At 52.3% G+C, this 19,929-nt stretch overlaps 2 protein-coding genes across 2 annotated transcripts in view; both read left to right on the top strand.

The window, feature by feature from the left end:
- Window positions 1–12,452, top strand: part of Ppard (peroxisome proliferator activated receptor delta) — a 70,764-nt gene extending 58,312 nt beyond the window's left edge. Inside the window, exons 4-8 of the mRNA XM_005360360.3 lie at window positions 6,089–6,240; window positions 7,314–7,452; window positions 8,629–8,831; window positions 8,933–9,383; window positions 9,999–12,452. Of these exons, the coding sequence (XP_005360417.1) occupies window positions 6,089–6,240; window positions 7,314–7,452; window positions 8,629–8,831; window positions 8,933–9,383; window positions 9,999–10,246 (1,193 nt within the window). The 3' untranslated portion in view covers window positions 10,247–12,452. The remainder of the gene's footprint in view (window positions 1–6,088; window positions 6,241–7,313; window positions 7,453–8,628; window positions 8,832–8,932; window positions 9,384–9,998) is intronic.
- Window positions 12,453–18,386: 5,934 nt separating this feature from the next.
- Window positions 18,387–19,929, top strand: part of Fance (FA complementation group E) — a 19,373-nt gene continuing 17,830 nt past the window's right edge. The window contains exon 1 of the mRNA XM_013351109.2: window positions 18,387–18,415. Coding sequence (XP_013206563.1) covers window positions 18,387–18,415 — 29 coding nt within the window. The remainder of the gene's footprint in view (window positions 18,416–19,929) is intronic.

The following is a 19,929-nucleotide window of genomic DNA, read 5'->3' as shown; positions in this document are numbered from 1 at the left end:
AAAAAAAAAAAAAAAAAAAAAAAAAAAACAGATACCCTCAGAGTGACCCCCAGTAGCTGTGATGTGATGTGGGGGTCCAGGGCAGCCTGTGTCCTTTTGTCTCAGAGGGAATGGCTATGAGGAGCCTACAGACCCAAGTTCCCGGGAGAGAAGGATGACTTCCAGGAGTCAGATTTTACTCAGTGCTGTCACAGGCTGCTTTTAACTCAAGAAAGGCCCAGAGGGGGCAGGTGTGCTGTCGCATGCTGTTAATCCCAGCACTCAGGAGGAAGAGATAGGAGGATCTCTGTGAGCTCAAGTCCAGCTGGGTCTTCATAGTGAGTCCAGGCCAACCAGGGCGACGTGAGACAGAGACCCCGGCAGGGGCAGAGGGAAGGAAGCACACCAGGGACAGCGTGCCCGGTGTCAGGAACTTGCTGAGGACAAGGTGTTTGAATAGGGAGAAGGGCACAAGTTCTGGCCTGGCTGCCTGCCCTAGCAACTTTGTCCCCATATCTGGGTCTGGGCAGGAAGTGCTGCCTTGTCCTGGGATTTCACACACACCTCACACAAGTGATTTCCCACCTTGAGCCATTAGTAGGGTTGTAATGTTCACGTGACAGCCAAAGTGCAGTGGCTGGAGCGGAGTCAGGTGAGGACGGACAGGTGTTGGGAACATCTGGAGCAGCAGGGCCGTGGGACTCACGGGTGCCATGTCTGATCCTGTGTTTTAACAAATGGATGCAGTAGAGGCAGCTGGGCAACTGAACTGATTGCAGCTATCAAACCCTGGCCTAGGAGACGAGCCCTAGCGTACAAGTCAGAGCTATCGAAGCAGACGTGAGCGGTCGGAAAACACTGCTTCCCAGACAGTGACTCAAATGTCCCCGTCTGTCAGCTTAGTGGAAGGGCTGTTGGCCTGAGGAGGAGCCCAGGTGCCAGTGGCTACGGGATGGTGCAGATCTGTGTCCCTGTAGCCCTGTAGTTCTGCTCTGGGAATGTGTCCATGAGCACAGAGGTGACCCAGCCATCTACTTAGCACAGCACAGCTCATGAACAGAAATGGAGTGTCATCCTCTGTGGGATCCCTTGAGTAAGCCCTGCTGGAGCCTCAGGGGAACACTGCAGTCCTTAAAAAGAATGAAGTAAGCTGGGCAGTAGTGGCGCACGCCTTTAATCCCAGCACTGGGGAGGCAGAGGCAGGCAGAGCTCTGTGAGTTCGAGGCCAGCCTGGTCTACAGAGGGAGTTCCAGGACAGGCAGGGCTACACAGAAAAACCCTGTCCTGAAAAATAAAAAACAAGCAAGGGTGACGTAGGAGCCAGTGAAATGGTTCAGTGAGCGGACAAAGGTGCTCGACCCAGCCTGCCGGCCTGAGTCCAACTCCCTGGAAGCTTGCACGGGTGGAGGAGAGAACCAACTCCTCTGACTGCCACATGCGTGCGTGCGCATACACAATGTAAATGACTTTAAAGGATGAGGTAGAGACCGATGAGACGATCAGTGGGTGAAGGCTCTTGCTGCACAAGCCCCTAGCCCTGGGTTCGACCCCTCCCTTCCACATGTGCACCACGGCACACACATCCCCAACACACAGATCGCATACACTAGTAATAAATAATAGTTTTCTGTTTTGAATTTTTTGAGACCAGGCCTCCTACATAGCCCTGGCTATCGTGGAACTCTCTCTGTAGACCAGACTGGCCTCAAACTCAGAGATCTGCCTGCCTCTGCCTCCAGAGTGCTGGGATTAAACCTGTGCCACCACCGCCTGGGCTGGGAATAATTGTTTTTAAGGATAAGGTAGAACCAGGCATGGTGGCTCACGCCTATCACCGTAGCACTTGGAAGCTGGAGCAGGAAAGTTACAAGTTCCAGGCTGTTTCAACAAAAAGCATGAAAACCGGGGGCTGGAGAGATGGCTCAGTGGTTAAGAGCATTGCCTGCTCTTCCAAAGGTCCTGAGTTCAATTCCCAGCAACCACATGGTGGCTCACAACCATCTGTAATGAGGTCTGGTTCAGACATACAGACAGAATATTGTATACATAATAAATAAATATTTAAAAAAAAAAAGCATGAAAACCTTTCATATAATAGAAGATTTTAGACAGTGCAAACCAGAGAGCTAGAGGAGCTGATTCAAATCCTGGATGGGGTGCGGAGCGTCCATTATAAGACACAGCCTGCCCTGCGTGCCTTTCTCAGCAACCGTGTGTGACTTTCATAATTTAAAAAGCTCTTGTTTTATTCTCATCCCGGGGTTAAGGTTGATAAATTGACCATGCATGGTGGGGCACGCCTCTAATTCTAGCACGTAGGAAGCAGAAGCAGACAGGACTCTGTGAGCTCAGGCCAGCCTGGTCTGCATACTGACATCCTGTCTGGAGGGCATAGAGACCACCCACAGTAGAGCAGAGGCTGTGGCCCTCACTGCTGCCTCAGCCTTTATAGTCAGCCTCCTCCCCCGCCTACTACATCTCCCAGTGCCTGCCAGTCCCCTGCCTTGTCCCCATGAGTCTGTGGCTTCTGCCTCAGAGACAGTCTGGGGACCTGAAGGAACACTGAAACAGCGGGAAGACTCCAGCCCCTGCCTGTGCTCACTCACACTCAGGTGACCCAGCCCCGTCACCATCCCATCCCCGTGAGGCAGGCAGTGCAGGCTTCACATCAGCACACAGCAACAAGGAAGTCCATGGCCAGAGCCCTGTTGGCAGGGGGACTGGCTCCGGAAGCTGGTGCTCACATCCACCTCTCCTACTTGGTGGCAGCCCACAAGAGGAGCAGGTAGATAAAGCAGCTCTATGCTTGCCTGCGCTTCCTTTCCTTGGCAGCACTTGGTGAGTGTTTAGGGCCAGGCAGCATGCCAGAGCAGGCCAGGCAGCTTGCCAAAGGAGCCAGGCAGTGATGGACAGGGCAGAACACCAGCCCAAAGGAGCCCAAAGTCCAGGCAAATGGGACAACAATCAAGAAACCGCCCAGTTAGCTGGGTGTGGTGGCACACACCTTTAATCCCCACAAGAGACAGGCAGACAGAGTTTGAGGTCAGCCTGGTCTACAGTGTGAGTCCCAGGACAGCCAGGGCTACACAGAGAAGCCCTGTCTCAAAACCAAACCAACAAGGGGCTGGAGAGATGGCTCAGCGGTTAAGAGCACTGGCTGCTCTTCCAGAGGTCCTGAGCTCAATTCCCAGCAATCACATGGTGGCTCACAACCATCTGAAATGAGATATAGTGCCCTCTTCTGACATTAAGGCATACATGCAGGCAGAACACTGTAATAAATAAATCTTTAAAAAAAATAAAAACCAAACCAACAACAAAAAATAGAAGGACCTGAGCCTCAGGTTCTCTTAGGCCTTGCCTGATGTGAGGGCTATGGTGGGTTCTGGGAGCACCATAAGGAGCCAAGCTGGCTCATGGGCAACAGCATGCATGCAGCCCGGGGGCGAGCTGTGCAGGAACACCTGCCACCCGGGAGAACATAGCGTGTGTTTGCTGAGCTCCCAGTCAAAGATGGGGAGACTGGCACTCAGTGGGGTGCCAGGGCCAGGGTTCACACTGAGTTCAGATGTTTGAGGAGTGACCATTCATGCCTTCTCAGTGGTGATCTTGCTGTTGTTTTTCATAATAATACTATTGTCGGGCACAAGGAGCATGTCATGGGCTGCAGTGGAGTGCGCAGCTCCAGGGTTGCACAGTTCTAGTCCGGCCCCCACATTGCCACCCCCTTGTCAGGGTCCCAGAGAGACATTGTGTTTTATTGTTTTATTTTGTTCTGTTTATTTTGTTCTGTGTGTGTGTGTCAGAGAGAGAGAGAGAGAGAGAGAGAGAGAGAGGAGAGAGAGAGAACTTGGCTCACACCATTACGGGAACCCAGTTCTGCAGGCTAGGCTGTACTCGACTCGCCAGGACGCAGCTCAAGTGTGGAGGGGGTGGAGGTGGGGCCCCCTCTTCCAGACATTCTCTTAAAGCCTGCTCCTGCGGGGTGAGGGCCACACACGTTGTGAAGAGTGACTCTTCCTCAGATCTCCTGAGTTAATGGTAATCACGTCTTTATCTTTCTTTCCTCTTTTGGATTCAGAGTCTTTCTGTGTAGTCCTGGCTATTCTGGAACTCACTACTTAGACCAGACTGGCTTCAAACTCACAGAAACCTGCCTGCCTCTGCCTTCCAAGTGCTGGGATTAAAATCTAGACTGCCCTTTAAATGGAAGCCTGGCTGTTATGGCCCAGCCAGATCTGCATGGAAAGCCTTCCCAGCCGCTGTCTTTCATGTCAGCCTCGGCTTTCTTACCTTAGTGTAGGGGACACAAAGCCTGACTTGAGGTTTTATATGAAATGAAGAGATATACATGAAGTAGTACCTAGTAAGGTCCTGGAGCACAGTAAGTGTGGGGCACACACCCTGCAGGCGGGTCCCAGCCCTGATTGCACTGGGCAGGAGGGTGAACCTGGTGTGACCTTTTGCCTCTGCCGGCTTTAGTACCCTTGTCTGTCAATGCCACCGATGGTCAGCCTCAGTGAAATGCAATGAAACAAGCCAGGCACAGTGGCATTTGGGAGGCTGAGGCAGGAGCAGCACCATGAGTTCAGGACTAGCCTGGGCTACTTAATTAGACCTGTCTCAAACATACAAACAATCCAAAAGACCCTTGGCTGTGTGTGGAAAATGTAGACTCCCTGGGAGCTGTGGAGGGTCACGTAAGTCTGGTACCCACAGTTTCTTGGCTTTGGGCTTCAGTGTTGCCCTGCCCTCCCAGCCCTCACATGAACACACAGACCCCCGCCCCCATCAGATGGTGACAGACTACTAAAGCTCAAAGGTGCTTTGCCCTCCGGAACAGCCTGCCAGAGAAGATGAGGGGTCTACTGTCCTCTTCTGAGGGCCGGAGGGCATTTACACCTTTGCAGTAGCAATCATTGGGAATTAGGGCGGTGGCCATTTATGAGCTATGTCACCGTCCCTCCTAAACTGCAGCAGCCCACAAGACTGCAGCTCCCATGGTGTCTCTGCTGTCTGAATTCCCCACTGCGGCCAGAGTAGGCCCTACGGTTAGGTATTTCTTAAGATGAGCCTCTCCGCCAATGCAAATAATTCTAATCAGACCAGATTAGACCAAATAAAAATGCTCACGTTTAATAAATGCAGCCCTCCGGTTAATAAACGCGAAACCCAAGACCATTGGCCTAAATAGCCCGTGGGAGTGGTCCTGACCCTCCCTGAGGAGGGGTCAGCGCTTGGTGGGCTTTCCGGAGGTGGAGTCCAGACCAAGGCAACTCCTAGGGGGAGGGGACTTAGGTTGGATGCCAGGGACTGGGGTGATGCTTCCAGTCATCCCAGACTCCTTGGATATAGGGGTGTTAGAGGGCTGGGGGTCTCACTTTAATCAAACACCTAGGAGCAGGCCTGGGGAGGAAGGAACTGGAGAGGCAGGTTAAGGAAGTGCTAGTCTGGGTAGATAATGTGGCTTGGATCTTTCTCTTGGTTGAGTGTCTGTCCCTTTTCTGGGGGTTCAGCACATGTCTCTGAAGGCGAGTCTGCAGTTCCAGGAGAGAGCCCCAACTGTAAGGCAAGCATGAGAGGAGAACAGGCAGTACTGTGGAACCAGGTACTGAGGCCCAAGGCAGAGCCTATTGTCTCCTCCCTAAGTCTCAGAGCCCATTGGAAGGGACTCTGGCTTCTGACAGTCATGTGACAGCTCACTCATCCCAAAGCTGCAGTCTTGGCCTCCCCATCCCTGCCGGCTTTAAACCCTCAGTCCAAACCTCTGCATTTACTAACTGAGTGAGGCAGGTACCTGCACTCTCCCCCGAGCAGGACAGACACATTGCACCCTGTGGTCACCTGGGATTGCCGCTTGCTGACCCCAAAGCCCCACCAGGCCCACTCCTCTCCCTGGCAGGGAGGCTGTAAGCAGCAACCACAGCTTGCTGCATGGGCCACACGTTTGGGGAGACTTGGCCCATCTTCCCAGCAAAGCTGCGCTGGATGCTGACCTCTCAGTCACACAGCCTCGAGGGGCTGAGCTCTGGGCTGCAACTCCTCTTTCTACCTGCTTCTTAGACGTGGTACCTGATTGTTCTACGGCCCCTCTATCCTGTATCCACAGACCTCTCCCAGAATTCCTCTCCTTCCTCCCTGCTGGACCAGCTGCAGATAGGCTGTGATGGGGCCTCCGGCGGCCTCAACATGGAGTGCCGGGTGTGCGGGGACAAGGCCTCAGGCTTCCACTACGGGGTCCATGCGTGCGAGGGGTGCAAGGTACGGACTGAGGAGCACAGGGTTTTGCCTGCCTCGGGTGGGGGCCCTGAAAAATTTACCCCCAGCAAAACGTTTCAGTTCCTTTCAGGCCCGAGCTGAAACAGACACCTGCCTCCTGACCCAGCTACCTACTCGGTTTCTGTGGGGAAGGCAGGCTGGGCAGAGTGACCTTGGAACGAGCATCTATTTGTCTTTTTTTTTTCTTTTTGTTTCTTTCCTTTTTTTTTTTTTTTTTTTTTTTTTTTTGATTTTTTTTCAAAGACAGGGTTTCTCTTTGTAACAGAGAATGGTAATGACCATCCTGGAACCCACTCTGTAGACCAGGCTGGCCTCAGACTAACAGATCCACCTGCTTCTGCCTCCTGAGTGCTGGGGTTAAAATTGTGTATCACTATACCTAACCCTTAATTTTTTTTAAAGACTTATTTGTATACCTGCAGGCCAGAAGAAGGTGCCAGACTTATTAGGGATGGTTGTGAGCCACCATGTGGTTGCTGGGAATTGAACTGAGGACCTTTGCAAGAGCAGCCAACTCTATAGCCCCCCCCCCCGTTTTTTTAAGATTTATAATTTTTTTAAAGGATGCTTTTCCTTACTTTAAAAAAAAAAAAGCCAGGCGGTGGTGGCACACGCCTTTAATCCCAGCACTTGGGAGGCAAAGGCAGGTGGATCTCTGTGAGTTTGAGACCAGCCTGGTCTACAAGAGCTAGTTCCAGGACAAGCTCCAAAACCACAGAGAAACCCTGTCTCAAAAAAAAAAAAAAGTTCCCTGGGACTGGAGCGCTGTCTTTCATGGTGGGTACTGGCTGCTCTTACAGAGCCCTGAGGTTTGGTTCCCAGACCCACATAGTAGGTGTCTGACTCCAATCTCAGGAGATCTGGTCACCCCCTTCCGGCCTCCACAGGTCCTGAACACATGTGGTACACAGTCACACATGCAGGCAGAACACTCGTACAAATAAAATTAATTAAATCCCCACCACTCCCAGATTTCAGCCTTTTTTGTGTCCTTACATGCCACTGGGCCCCCCAGATCCTTGGTCCCCCAGATCCTTACATCCTCGGTCCCACAGGGTTTCTTCCGACGGACAATCCGCATGAAGCTTGAGTATGAGAAGTGTGATCGGAGCTGCAAGATTCAGAAGAAAAACCGCAACAAGTGCCAGTACTGCCGCTTCCAGAAGTGCCTGGCGCTCGGCATGTCACACAATGGTGAGTGAGAGAACATCTGCATGACACAGAGGTGGCTGCACAGCCCAGCTCGGAGCTCCCCATGTTGCCAGAGAGTGCCCAAGCACTTGCGCCTGGCACAGATGAGGGCCTCAGACTATCCGTGAGGCCTGGACAGTCACCTGCTCCCCACACTTCAGCCTGACAGAGCATGCAAAGTCCAGACCAGGGTTTCCTCGGTCTGTAATTGCTGAGGGTAGGCAGGAACCAGGAAGTGGCCATGTGTGGCAACTGCCAGGACCTAGATGGGAATTTCTCAGTGGTCAGGTACTCCCAGGAGACCGAGCCATCCTTGCCTCAGGCTTCCAAAGACCAGGGAAGCCTCGTGCTTACTCCCTGTGTTGGCTAGCCACTGGACCACACACACTGGGCATCTTCAAGCCTTCTCTGGCTTCTCCTAAGTGTGTGTCCCGTGGGTGTGAGGCTCGTCTGTATCACCTGGCATTGTTCCGTTGCAGGGGTCACGGGGAGCCCTAGGAAGTCTGGGGCAAACTGAACCCTTCCTTCATGCTTTCTCTGACAGAAGCCAGGGCCTGCTTCATTATTCAGACTGTAATCTGAGTGTGTGTGTGTTTGTGTGAGTGTGTGTGTGTGTGTGTTTGTGTGCGTGTGCTGGTGCACATGCATGCACATCTCTGGGACCATCCATCTCTTTTTTCTGAGCCAGTCTCATTGGCTGGGAACTCCCAGGATCCACCTTTCTTAGCCCCACGTGCAGCTCTTTCTTGCCTGGAATCTACAGGCTCTGGTCCTCAGGCTTGCCTCAGAAGCACTTTACCAACCAAGTTACTGCCCCGGCCCATGACTCTGGCTTCTCACTGCTTATTGTGAACGCCCCTCGTTATTCTAGTAAGTTTTGAGGTTCTCCACTCTTCCTGACCCACAAGAAAGGTGAAAGAACAAAGTCACATGACAGAAAGGTGGTGACGTGGGGCTCAGCTGCAGGCCCTGGTCACCAGTCTGCCTCTCTAGCTGCCATGTGTACCAGCACCCCCCCAGGTCAACAAAGGTTCTCAGGGAGTTGGGCCCCTGGGCTGCCTCAGCACTGCTCGTTTGCCCCCAAAGGATGACTCTGCATCCCTAAGAGGAGCAGGGGAAGGAGAAGTGCTGCCCCCCCACCTGTAGCTCCCCCTTCACCAGCCCTCAACCCCTCTACAGCCATCCGCTTCGGACGGATGCCAGAGGCCGAGAAGAGGAAGCTGGTGGCAGGGCTGACGGCCAATGAGGGGTGCCAGCACAACCCGCAGCTGGCCGACCTAAAGGCCTTCTCCAAGCACATCTACAACGCCTACCTGAAAAACTTCAACATGACCAAAAAGAAGGCCCGTAGCATCCTCACCGGCAAGTCCAGCCACAACGCAGTGAGTGTCACTGGCCAGCCTGGGCTGTGAGGGGGGGTTCAGGGGACAGGGCGTGGTCCCCCCCTTCCCCAGGCCTGGCTTCTGATGGGGCTGGTTTTCAGCCCTTCGTCATCCATGACATCGAGACGCTGTGGCAGGCAGAGAAGGGCCTGGTGTGGAAGCAGCTGGTGAACGGGCTGCCACCCTACAAGGAGATCAGCGTGCATGTCTTCTACCGCTGCCAGTGCACCACGGTGGAGACCGTGCGGGAGCTTACCGAGTTCGCCAAGAGCATCCCCAACTTCAGCAGCCTCTTCCTCAATGACCAGGTGACGCTCCTCAAGTACGGTGTGCACGAGGCCATCTTTGCCATGCTGGCCTCCATCGTCAACAAGGATGGGCTTCTGGTGGCCAATGGCAGTGGCTTCGTCACCCATGAGTTCTTGCGCAGCCTCCGCAAGCCCTTCAGTGACATCATCGAGCCCAAGTTTGAGTTTGCTGTCAAGTTCAATGCACTGGAACTCGATGACAGTGACCTGGCCCTTTTCATCGCCGCCATCATTCTGTGTGGAGGTGAGGGGACGGCTCCCGCTACAAGGAACAGTGTAGCACAGGCCACATGTGCAGAACCAGCTGCATCTTGTTAATCAGATGGAGGTGCAGAAAGAGAAGTTGACGTTGCTGGGATAGCTCGGTGGTACAATGCCTATCTAGCGGGTGGGAGGCCCTGAGTTCAGTCTCTAGTGGGGGTCAGGGGGCATCATTATGTCAAAGGCCGTTATTTGTGGATGATGGAGAGATTTCTGTATTACTTTTCCTTTTTTCTAGTCCAGTATAACACACAGTATAATGTGTGGCCTGCTCACCCACTGGAGCACTGAGCTCACTGCAGGCCAGAGCCATCCTGGTCTGCAACTCATTTGGTCCTCTCAGCAACCTGGGTCAAGGACACTGAAGCTCAGAACCACAGACAGGATCTGAGTTCAAGTACCAAGTGTCCTAGCCAGGAGCTGGCCCTGCCAGACCAGGAAAAACAATTGGTCAGAAACAAGATGGGTAGAAAGACAGGGACGGGGACTGGAATACCCAGGGGTGGAGCCAGTAACAAGGCAAGGCGAGAGATCCCCAGTGGGCTAGCATGTTCCTCTGCCCTGGCCTGAGACTCCACTCTTACCCCGTCTTCCACAGACCGGCCAGGCCTCATGAACGTGTCGCAGGTGGAGGCCATCCAGGACACCATTCTGCGGGCTCTGGAGGTCCACCTGCAAGTCAACCACCCTGACAGCCCATACCTCTTCCCCAAGCTGCTGCAGAAGATGGCTGACCTACGGCAGCTGGTCACTGAGCATGCTCAGATGATGCAATGGCTAAAGAAGACGGAGAGCGAAACCTTGCTGCACCCTCTGCTCCAGGAAATCTACAAGGACATGTACTGAGGCTGCAGCCCAGGCCTCTCCGGGCTCCAGCTGCTCCCAGCCGTGGGACTGTCCAGAGTAGCAGCCCACAAGTACTGGGCACAGCCCAGGCAGCTGGGGTCCGTTCACAACACTCCAGACACGTGGCCCAGACTTCCACCTTCCCTCCTGCCGCCCATGTCTCCCCAGCACCCCTGCTCTTCCCTCTTGCCTTCTGCAGCATCCTCCTCCTCCCAGCCTGTCCCCATGTCTGTCCGATCCATGTCAGTGAGGCAGTTGGGACACTTACCATCAGCCCAGAGAGTGAGGCAGTTGGCACACTCACTGTCAGCCCGAACAGGACCTCTGCCTTTTCCCGCTCTCCCGGGAGCAGTGGGTCCTGCACCGGCCCAGTCCTGCCTTGCCTCTGTCTCCATCTTCAGTGACCTGAGCCATCCAAAGAAACACTAAGCTCTGGGCCCAGCTTTCCTAGAAGCTTGGCCTGGACTGACTGCTGTCCCAGGCTGTGGTCACCATCACAGGGCTCCTCCTGCAGAGGGGAGTAGGCAAGGAGCCTGGACCGGGAGCCGGGTTTCTCTCCCAGACTGTTTCCTCAACCCAAGGCACCCCGCCCCAACTCTGACACCTTCCATACTTCTTGCCAGTGTTCTAGGCCATTGGGCCATTGCCACTGATGGCCCTTGCACTGCCCTGGGGATACGCCCTCCAGATGGAGTCCCACACCCCAATTGAAGTACTGATGCCCAGGACTCAGGTTTGGGTCCCAGGGTTAGAGGCCAGACAGCACATGGGGAAGGCTGTCTATCAGTACCCCGCTGGCCTCCACCCTGTAGCTGCATTCAAGACTGGCAGAACCCAGTGCGAGGAACAGGACCATAGCTGCCCTTTCCTCTGTCTGGGAGACGCTGGCGCACCCGCCCCCTGCAGCTGTCTCAGTCACCACAGGACCCCCACCCTGCTCTCCACGAGGTAGCTGGCAAACAGCTGTGCCCCCGTGCCTAGGTTGGTGATGTGTGAGCGGGCAGGGGTGTCGTGCCAGCTCACAGGCGGAGTCGCCAGGGCTCCTCACCAGTCCTCTCTCATTCACACACCCAGCAGCCCCGTGGCCGCCTTTTATGCCTGGCTGGTCACCAGCTCCCAGCTGCTGCTTCATGTGGCATGGAGCTTGCTGGGTGCTCCCATCCTCTGCCCAGCCCCCTCCAGGCTCTCCTGAGACCAAGAGCTGAGGCCAGGCCCATCCTGCCCAGACCCACGGGGAGCCAGCAGCCAGGCTCTCAGAGAAACGCAGTGGAAGCCTGGGCTTCAAGCCCTGGTGTCCTGGAACCTGTCTGATGGTCCTTTGTCCCCAGGGCCTTGGCCATCAGACCACAGCTCTGGAGGGAAGTGACTTGGAAAGGGGACAGAATGTTCCTGCCAATGCAGTGACCTTCCATTGCCAGATTATCCCTGCTAGCACACTCCCTGCCCCACCTCCACTGATCAGGTCTTGGGGTCCCTTGTCCCTACGGGGCCCAGGCTGTGGATGGAGCTGCATTCCCTGACCCGCCCTGTCCCCGCCCCCACCCAGGTCTGGTGCTGAGGATGCAGCTCCTCTCAGGGTCTGAAGTCTCCAAAACTAAAATGTATATTTTTGCTAGGAGCCCCAGCTTCCTGTGTTTTTAATATAAATAGTGTACACAGACTGACAGAAGTTTAAATAAATGGGAATTAAGTATTTAAGAGTTGACTCGAAGGCAACTGAGTTCTTCATGATATTCTGAGTACTGAGGACACCTCTTCCATATCCAGGGCTGTCAGCATGGAGGCCAAGGGAGGCTCCTGGTGCTGACCTAGGCTCTGTTCTGTTCCTTCCTGCTCTCTCCATATCACCTCTCAGTATGTGGGTACCACTGTTCCTGCCAAGGGTCTGAGGGGGGAAGAATCAACATGTTCAGAAGGGCCAGTAACATTGGGGTTCCAGGGGAAGGACCCCCCCCAGAGGCTGTGAGGCCTAGGCCTTAAGCGGCAAGTGGGACTTAAATCCCATGTCCCAAGAGACCATGGAGTCGTGCAGTGTGAGATTGTGATTAGGGTGGGTGTCACAGGACAGCTGCTGGGGTCGCTAACCTCCTCCCACCATGTGAGTCCTAGGGATTGAACTTAGGTCGGCAGGCTTAGTGGAAATGCCCAGACTCAGTGAGCCATCATTTTTAATCTTTATGTGTATGTCTTGGGGTTTTATTGCTGTGAAGAGACACCATGACCATGGCAACTCATAAAGGAAAACATTCAATTGGGGCTGGTTACAGTTCAAAGGTTTAGTCCATTTTTGTTGTGGGAAACATGACATCATGCAGGCAGGCACGGTGCTGGAGAGACAGATTTGGGCTTTGGATCTCTAGGCAGCAGGAAGTAACTGCCACACGGGGCAGGGCTTGAGCTCACCCCCTAAGTGACACACCTCCTCCAACAAAGCCACACCCACTCCACAAAGACCACACCTCCTAATAGTGCCACTCCCTGTCCAAGCATGAGTCGAGGGGGCCCCATACCTATTCAAGCCACCAGTGTATGGCTGTTTTGTCTGCATGTATGCTTGCTCAACATTTCGGTGCCTGGCACCCTTAGAGACCGGAAGTGGGTGTCAGATCCCCCTGATCTGGAGTTAGAAGCAGTTATGAGTCTGGGTCCTCTGCAAGAGCAGCCAGAGCCAGGTGTAGTGGCACACCCCTTTAAGGCAGCACAGGCAGGTGGGTCTCTGTTAATTTGAGGCTAGCCTGGTCTGCACAGAGAGTTCCAGGACAGCCTGGGCTACATAGGCCCCATCTCAAAAAGAAAGGGAAAGGAAGAAGAGCCTTAACTCATAAGCACAGCCCTATAAGCTCTGAGGGACAAGCATGGTGCTGACATCTGTAAAGCCAGCACTTGGGAGATAAGTGGCGGGCAGGTCAGCTCCAGTTCATCCGGGGCTGCAGTGTGGGAAGAGTCCAGAACTACACGAGACTCTCAAAGAGGGCTGGAGAGCTCGGCAGTCAAGTTACTGCTTTTGTGGAAGACCTGGGTTCAGTTCCCAGCCCACCACATTAAGGCTCACAGCTGCCTCTAACTGTGGTTCTAGAGGACCCCACACCCTCTTTAGCATCTACAGACTCCTACGTACACATGATGCACACATGCCGGTCAAACATACACGTAAGTAAAAGTCTATATTCAGATCTCTTAAGAAACTCTAATTCTGCTTCAAAATTGCACTTTAATGTTAAAAAAATAAATAATTTTGACCCAATAAAAGTAAAATTTGTATCAAAAGTGCCCAGGACTATTGGCTTCTCGGTCAAGTGTTCTAACTACTGAGAGGGATGGACAGTTGTTAGAACTCAATTTACAATCTTCCTTTTGTTGGATGAGGTGGCACACACCTTTAATCCCAACACTCAGGAAGCAGAGGCAGGTGGGTCTTTGGGGCCGACCAGGTCTACATAGAGTTCTAGGCCAACCAGGGCTATATAGTGATGTGGGATTCCCCTCTGTGTGCTGTGAATACCATTGGTTAATAAAGAAACTGTCTTGGGCCTGTGCAGGGAATAGAGGTAAGTGGGGAAAACTAAACTGAATGCTGGGAGAAAGAAGGAAGAGTCAGAGAGAAGCCATGTTACTGCTGCCAGAGAGACGCCAGAACTTTAGCTGGTAAGCCACAGCCACATGGCAATACACAGATTAAAATAAATGAGTTAAATTAAGATATAAGTGTTAGCCAATAAATAAGAAGCTAGAGCTAATGGGCCAAGCGGTGTTTTAAATAATATGGTTTCTGTGTGATTGATTATTTGGGGGCTGAGCAGCCAGGAACCAACAAGTAGCCTCCCCAAACAATATAGTGAAACCTTGTTTCAACAATAATAATAAATATTTAAATTTTTCATTTTTACCTGATTGAGTCCTCATTGGACCTGCTCACCTTTGCCCCCTATCTCCCATACTCTTTGGACTGCCAGCTCTCTAAAAACCACACTGAGACTTACTGTTAATTATGAAAGCTCGGCCTATAGCTTAGACTTCTCCCACAAGTTCTTATAACTTAAATTAACCCATTTATACTAATCTACTTTTTGCCTGTGGCTTTTCACCTCTCTTTCATCTTGTACCTCCTGTTCCCTTTCCACATCCTCTGGCGTCTTCCCCGTTCTTCTTCCCAGAGCTCTCTCTATCCAGAAGTCTCACCTCTACCTCTGGTCTAGCTACTGGCCTTTTAGCTTTTTATTAAACCGACCACAAATGACATATCTTTTTTTTTTTTTGCTTTTTTTTAAAAATATTTATTTATTTATTATGTATACAACATTCCTTCCATGCCTGCCTGCATGCCAGAAGAGGGCACCAGACCTCATTACTGATGGTTGTGAGCCACCATGTGGTTGCTGGGAATTGAACTCAGGACCTTTGGAAGAGCAGGCAGTGCTCTTAACCTCTGAGCCATCTCTCCAGCCCCCAAATGACATATCTTTACGCGGGGTAATCAACTATCTCACAACGGTCCAGCCCCATCAGTTAAAGTGAGTGCTGGCTTTACTCTAGTGGAAATAAAGTCTTGTAAACCAACTTCGAGGCCATGCCCTTCCTTCTTCCCCATCCATCTTGGCATACAGAGAGGAGCCAAGAGCAGGGGCCCAGAAGCACCTTGACCTAGGTCACATCAGATCTGGCCCCAGGCCTTGGTTCTTCTCCCACTGGATGCTCACGTTGAGCCGCACGGGCCAAGCATCCTCCGGTCATGACCTCACACATCCTCTCCAGCACCCGAGCTGATCACGGGTTCCCGATGAAAACAGCTTAGACTGTTTACCTCAGAGGAAAGTCCCTGCGCACCTCCCACGGTCTCCAGGGGCCAGTGTCCCTGTACCCAGCTAGGCTGCTTAGCACCCCACCAAGGGATGGAACAGGCACCTTAAGTCCAAATGCCACCAAGCGGGACCCCACTCAGAACACTGTCATTTTCAGGAGCTGTCATGAGAATGGGCTCAGTAAGACCAGAAACCTGTCAGGGAAATTTTGGCATGGTTCAGCCTGTCCTTCTTTGCTTTTCCCTGTTGCTTCTTGATGGGGCTCAAAGGGTGCTTGCCAGCCTGGCATTGGGGGAGCAGCATCTGCCCTGAGATCCAGGCTCTCAGTAACTCCCATGCCATGGATATTCCAACAGGCGTGATGGGAAAGAAAGTCACATGCTCAGAGTCACGCCTCCTTCAGCCTGGATCAAGTGACCTCTCTGGCTCTAACTGGCAGAGTAGCTCCCCAACCTAGAGTGTCCTGATGGAGTGGGGCCTCAGACAAGCACCTCCTCATCTCCCATGTCCCCCACCCCCACCCCCACCCCCATCCCGTCCACCTCTAACTGTGGTGTGGCCTTGTGGCACTGATAATATTCTAATTACATGTGAGCTATACAGCACACATGTGACTTCATGGATATGAACAAGGTCACAGTGACCTGGATAGGAGGCCCGGTCCCCAGGGCTTCCCAGCATGAACCTTAGCTCTGCCAGCTTTCTATAGCTTTCCACAGTGGAAGCCGCAATCAGTTCTGCTCCAAAGCCCTCAAGACCCAGGTCACCTTGCTTTCCAAGCTCCTTGGAGCCTTCTAGTACTTCCTGAAGGACCCCAAAGGCTTCCTGCCCTACCCACATCCCTGGAGCAGAGCCGCACACTGGTCCTTCAGGCCTGAGATGGGGCAGCAGCTGGCTGAGGCTCCTTCCCTTTTCTAGCCATGTGGGATGAAGATCTGCTCACATCCCACCAGGACTCCAGGCTGGGGGCAGCAGCTGTATCAGGGAGAATGGCCTGGTCCCCAGCAACCATATGTGTGGGTCTGGATCTCAGGAAAACACTGGAAAGGGAGACATTATTTTGGGTTCAGCCTGGTTATTGAAAGCTGAGTCCACTTAAGAATTTGAGTAAGCCAGGCAGGGGGTGTCACGGTCCTCTAGTCCCAGCACTTGGGAGGCAGAGGCAGGCAGATCTCTGTGAGATCAAGGCCAGACTGGTCTACAGAGTGAGTTCTGGGATAGCCAGGGCTATACAGAGAAACCCTGTCTCAAAAAACTAAAATGAATGAATGAATGAATGAATGAATGAATGAATGAATCTGAGTGTGTCTGTGGAAGAAGGACTTCTTGGTACAGAGGAGACTGAGCCCAGAGGGAAGGAATAAGCCAGTGTTACCCCACTGATCACGGGCTAGCTCAGGCTCTGTTCCACCTTCTCTTCCGTTTTTGTGTCAGGCCTTCTATCAAACATTCACATTTTAGCCCAAATTCATTTGCCAATACCTGGAAGCCATCCGTTCTCCCAGGAGAACTGAGGTTTGGGCAGAGGAGGGATAACCATCAAGACTGAGATTTGTGGGTTTTCTAAGCTCAAAGAAAAGCAGACAGGAATAAGAGGTCAAGCACTCAGAAGGACATTTGCTGCAGGAAATTCCTGGTGCTTCTCTCCTGCGCAGGGTCAGAAAGGCTCGGGATGATGGCAGTGCAGACTGTTTGGGCTTTTAAGAGTGAAGACCGGGAGCTCCTTCGCCATTCACCCCGGCCCCTCCTCTCACCAACCTTATTCCTCAGTGGCCTCCCCATGGCACCCCAGTCCTGATGCCCCCCAAACTCCTTGCTCTTCTTTCCTTACTGCTACCTTCCTAGTACCAGGACCTTGACTCCTTAGTCCTCACCTTTAGCTTTAGAATTTGGGGTTGAGCTTAGTAGTAGACTATTTACCTAAGTGTGAGGCCCTGTGTCCAGCTGGGGGTGGGAGGTGGGGAATACAGACAGACAGATAGACCCACAGACAGACTTTAACCTGAAAGTCCTCCTATCAGTACCCCACCCCAACCTCTACTGTGGTATACTGCTTTTGTACACTATAAAGATTTGTCACTCGTACTGGTTTAATAAAACAAAGATTGGCCAGTAGCCAGGCAGGAAGTATGGGCAGAGCAATCAGACTAAGAGAATTCTGGGAAGAGGAAAGGCAGAGACTCAGTCACCTGCAAGACACAGAGGAAGCAAGATGAGAATGCCTCACTGAGAAAAGGTGTCAGCCACATGGCTAAACATAGATAAGAATTATGGGTTGATTTAAGTTGTAAGAGCTAGTTGATAATAAGCCTGAGCTTATAGGCCAAACAGTTTATGATTAATATAAGCCTTTATGTGTTTCTTTGGGACTGAACAGCTTCAGGACCAGGCAAGACAGAAACTTCTGTCTACAAATGGCACCCAATGTGGGGCTTGAACCCACAACCCTGGGATTAAGAGTCCCATGTTCTACTGACTAAGCTTTTCTGACCTTCAGTTTGAGTCCCATATCTGTCTCTGGGTTTTTATTATTCGTGTTACAAATCTCCGCCTGCCAATCTGATCACTAAGAGAACTAGTGAGCTGCTGGGGACACACGTTACAGTGCCAGCTCCACTCAGAATCTTGTTGTGGGGAACACTGACTAGTTGTGTTGGGGGGGGAGGTCAAAGCACCATGACCAAGGCAACTCTTAGAAGAAAACTTGCTGTGGACTTACAATCTCAGAGGGTTAGAGTCCATGTCTGTCATGATAGGGAACATGGCAGCAGGCAGACAGGCATGGTGCTGGAGCAGCTGAGTACTAACATCTGAGCCACAAACAGGAGACAGAAAGAGAGCTGACTGGGTGTGGGCTTTTCTAAATATTTTTATTTATTTATTATGTATACAATATTCTTTCTGTGTGTATGCCTGCAGGCCAGAAGAGGGCACCAGACCTCATTACAGATGGTTGTGAGCCACCATGTGGTTGCCGGGAATTGAACTCAGGACCTTTGGAAGAGCAGGCAATGCTCTTACCCTCTGAGCCATCTCTCCAGCCCTGGGTGTGGGCTTTTGAAACCTCAAAGCCCACCCCCAGTGGTGTACCTCCTCCAAGAAGGCCACACCCCCTAACCCTTCCCAAACAGTTCCACCTGCTAGGGACCAAGCATTCGCTATATAAGCCAATCTCATTCAAACCATTACTGATTTTTGTTTATTTATTTTATGTGTATGGGTGTTTGCCTGCATATATGCCTGTCTTTATTTACATGCTTGCTGCCTTCAGAGGCCAGAGAAAGGCATTAGATCCCCTGGAAATGGAGTTATAGATGACTGTAATCTGTTGTGTAGGCGCCATGACTGAACCTGAGTCCTCTGTAAAGCAGTAAGTGCCCCTAACCACTGAGCCATCCGTCTCTCCAATCCCACTTGATACCTTTTTAGTGACTAAAAAACAATTCACTACAGTTGGGCATGGTGGCTCAAGCCTGCAACCCCAGGACCCAGGAGGGCTAAGACAGGAAGACTGCTGTGAGTTTGGGCCTCGCTGGCTATACAGAACCCTATCTCAACCACCCACAAAAGTATTTTATGTAGCCTAATATATCAAAATCACATGTACAATATTACCAATTAATTCAGTCAACACAAAATGCTTTGGTCTTTGTGTTAAGTGTATTTTATGCTCAGAACACCTATGAATTTGGGCCATGATAGGTGCCTGTAGGTGATGGATAGGGTACTGGAGGATGCACGGTGGTTATGAGAGATTCCTGAGTCCTCCCAGGGCAGGGCCTGGGCCACAGCCTAGATACCGCAAAGCCTTGCACACAGCTAGCTCTCAGTACATGCCACATGCGTGAGCGAGCAGACCACTTCCTGCAGCTGCTGACGGGAACCATAGCCACTCCCAGGAGCCTCAGGCTGAGTCAGACCTCACCCAGGAGCTCACGGCCCCACAGCAGAGCCCAGACTGGAGCAGCAGATACTGAAGTCAGGTGACGGGGCAGATAGCACGCTGGCCCTCTGAGATGCTAAGATCTGGAGGGCTGGGGAGCTCAGAAGCTTTTAATGCCACCCAGGGCTCTATTGGAGCTGTTCTGGAAGAATGTCTGAACCACCCTGTGCCCACAGTGGAAGGAAGACAGTCAGGATTTAGTGTCTGGATTTGGTCGAACCACACCCACGCCCACTGCCTGAGGTACCTGTGCACACGGCAGAAGCATTGCCTCCTGGATGTCCTCAGGTCGTCATGGCACCAGGGCCGGCAGCTGGCAGGGTAGGAGAGCGGCATGCAGGGTAGCTGGCCTTCAGGCCCCATGAGCCTCATCTGCAGCCCTGGGCTTGCCTGTGAACCACAACGGCACCTGGTCAGTGACTGAGGAAAAGCGTGTGGGGATGGTGGAGGGGGGCTCCCAGGGGAACACTGAAGTGGGGAGAAAATAAGGGTGCTATAGGAGAGGGATGTCACCAGGCACTGGTGTCCCCGTTGGAAGGCTCTGGAGGACCTGTCAAGACCAGCAGTGATGTCCTGAGAGCCTGTGGTGTGAGGAAGGCTTTTGCTTATTATCGCTGGGAGGTGAGGATCCTTATTCTTCTAAAGCTACGGAAGGGGAAACTGAGGCAGTCTATGTAACTTTAGGGAGCAAGGGGGACATGAACTCCAATATTCAGGTCTGAGCTGGAACCAGGAGGGACAAGGAGGAGGAGAATTCGGGAAGGAGAGGAGGCCTGGGAGACCGAATGACTGAGGGGAAGGAACACTTTTTTTTTTAAATATTTATTTATGATGTATACAATATTCTGTCTGTGTGTATGCCTGCAGGCCAGAAGAGGGCACCAGATCTCATTACAGATGGTTGTGAGCCACCATGTGGTTGCTGGGAATTGAACTCAGGA

The sequence above is a fragment of the Microtus ochrogaster genome, linkage group LG2, assembly GCF_000317375.1.
Source record: "Microtus ochrogaster isolate Prairie Vole_2 linkage group LG2, MicOch1.0, whole genome shotgun sequence".
Taxonomy (NCBI): domain Eukaryota; kingdom Metazoa; phylum Chordata; class Mammalia; order Rodentia; family Cricetidae; genus Microtus; species Microtus ochrogaster.
This window is presented reverse-complemented; position numbering and strand designations above follow the sequence as displayed.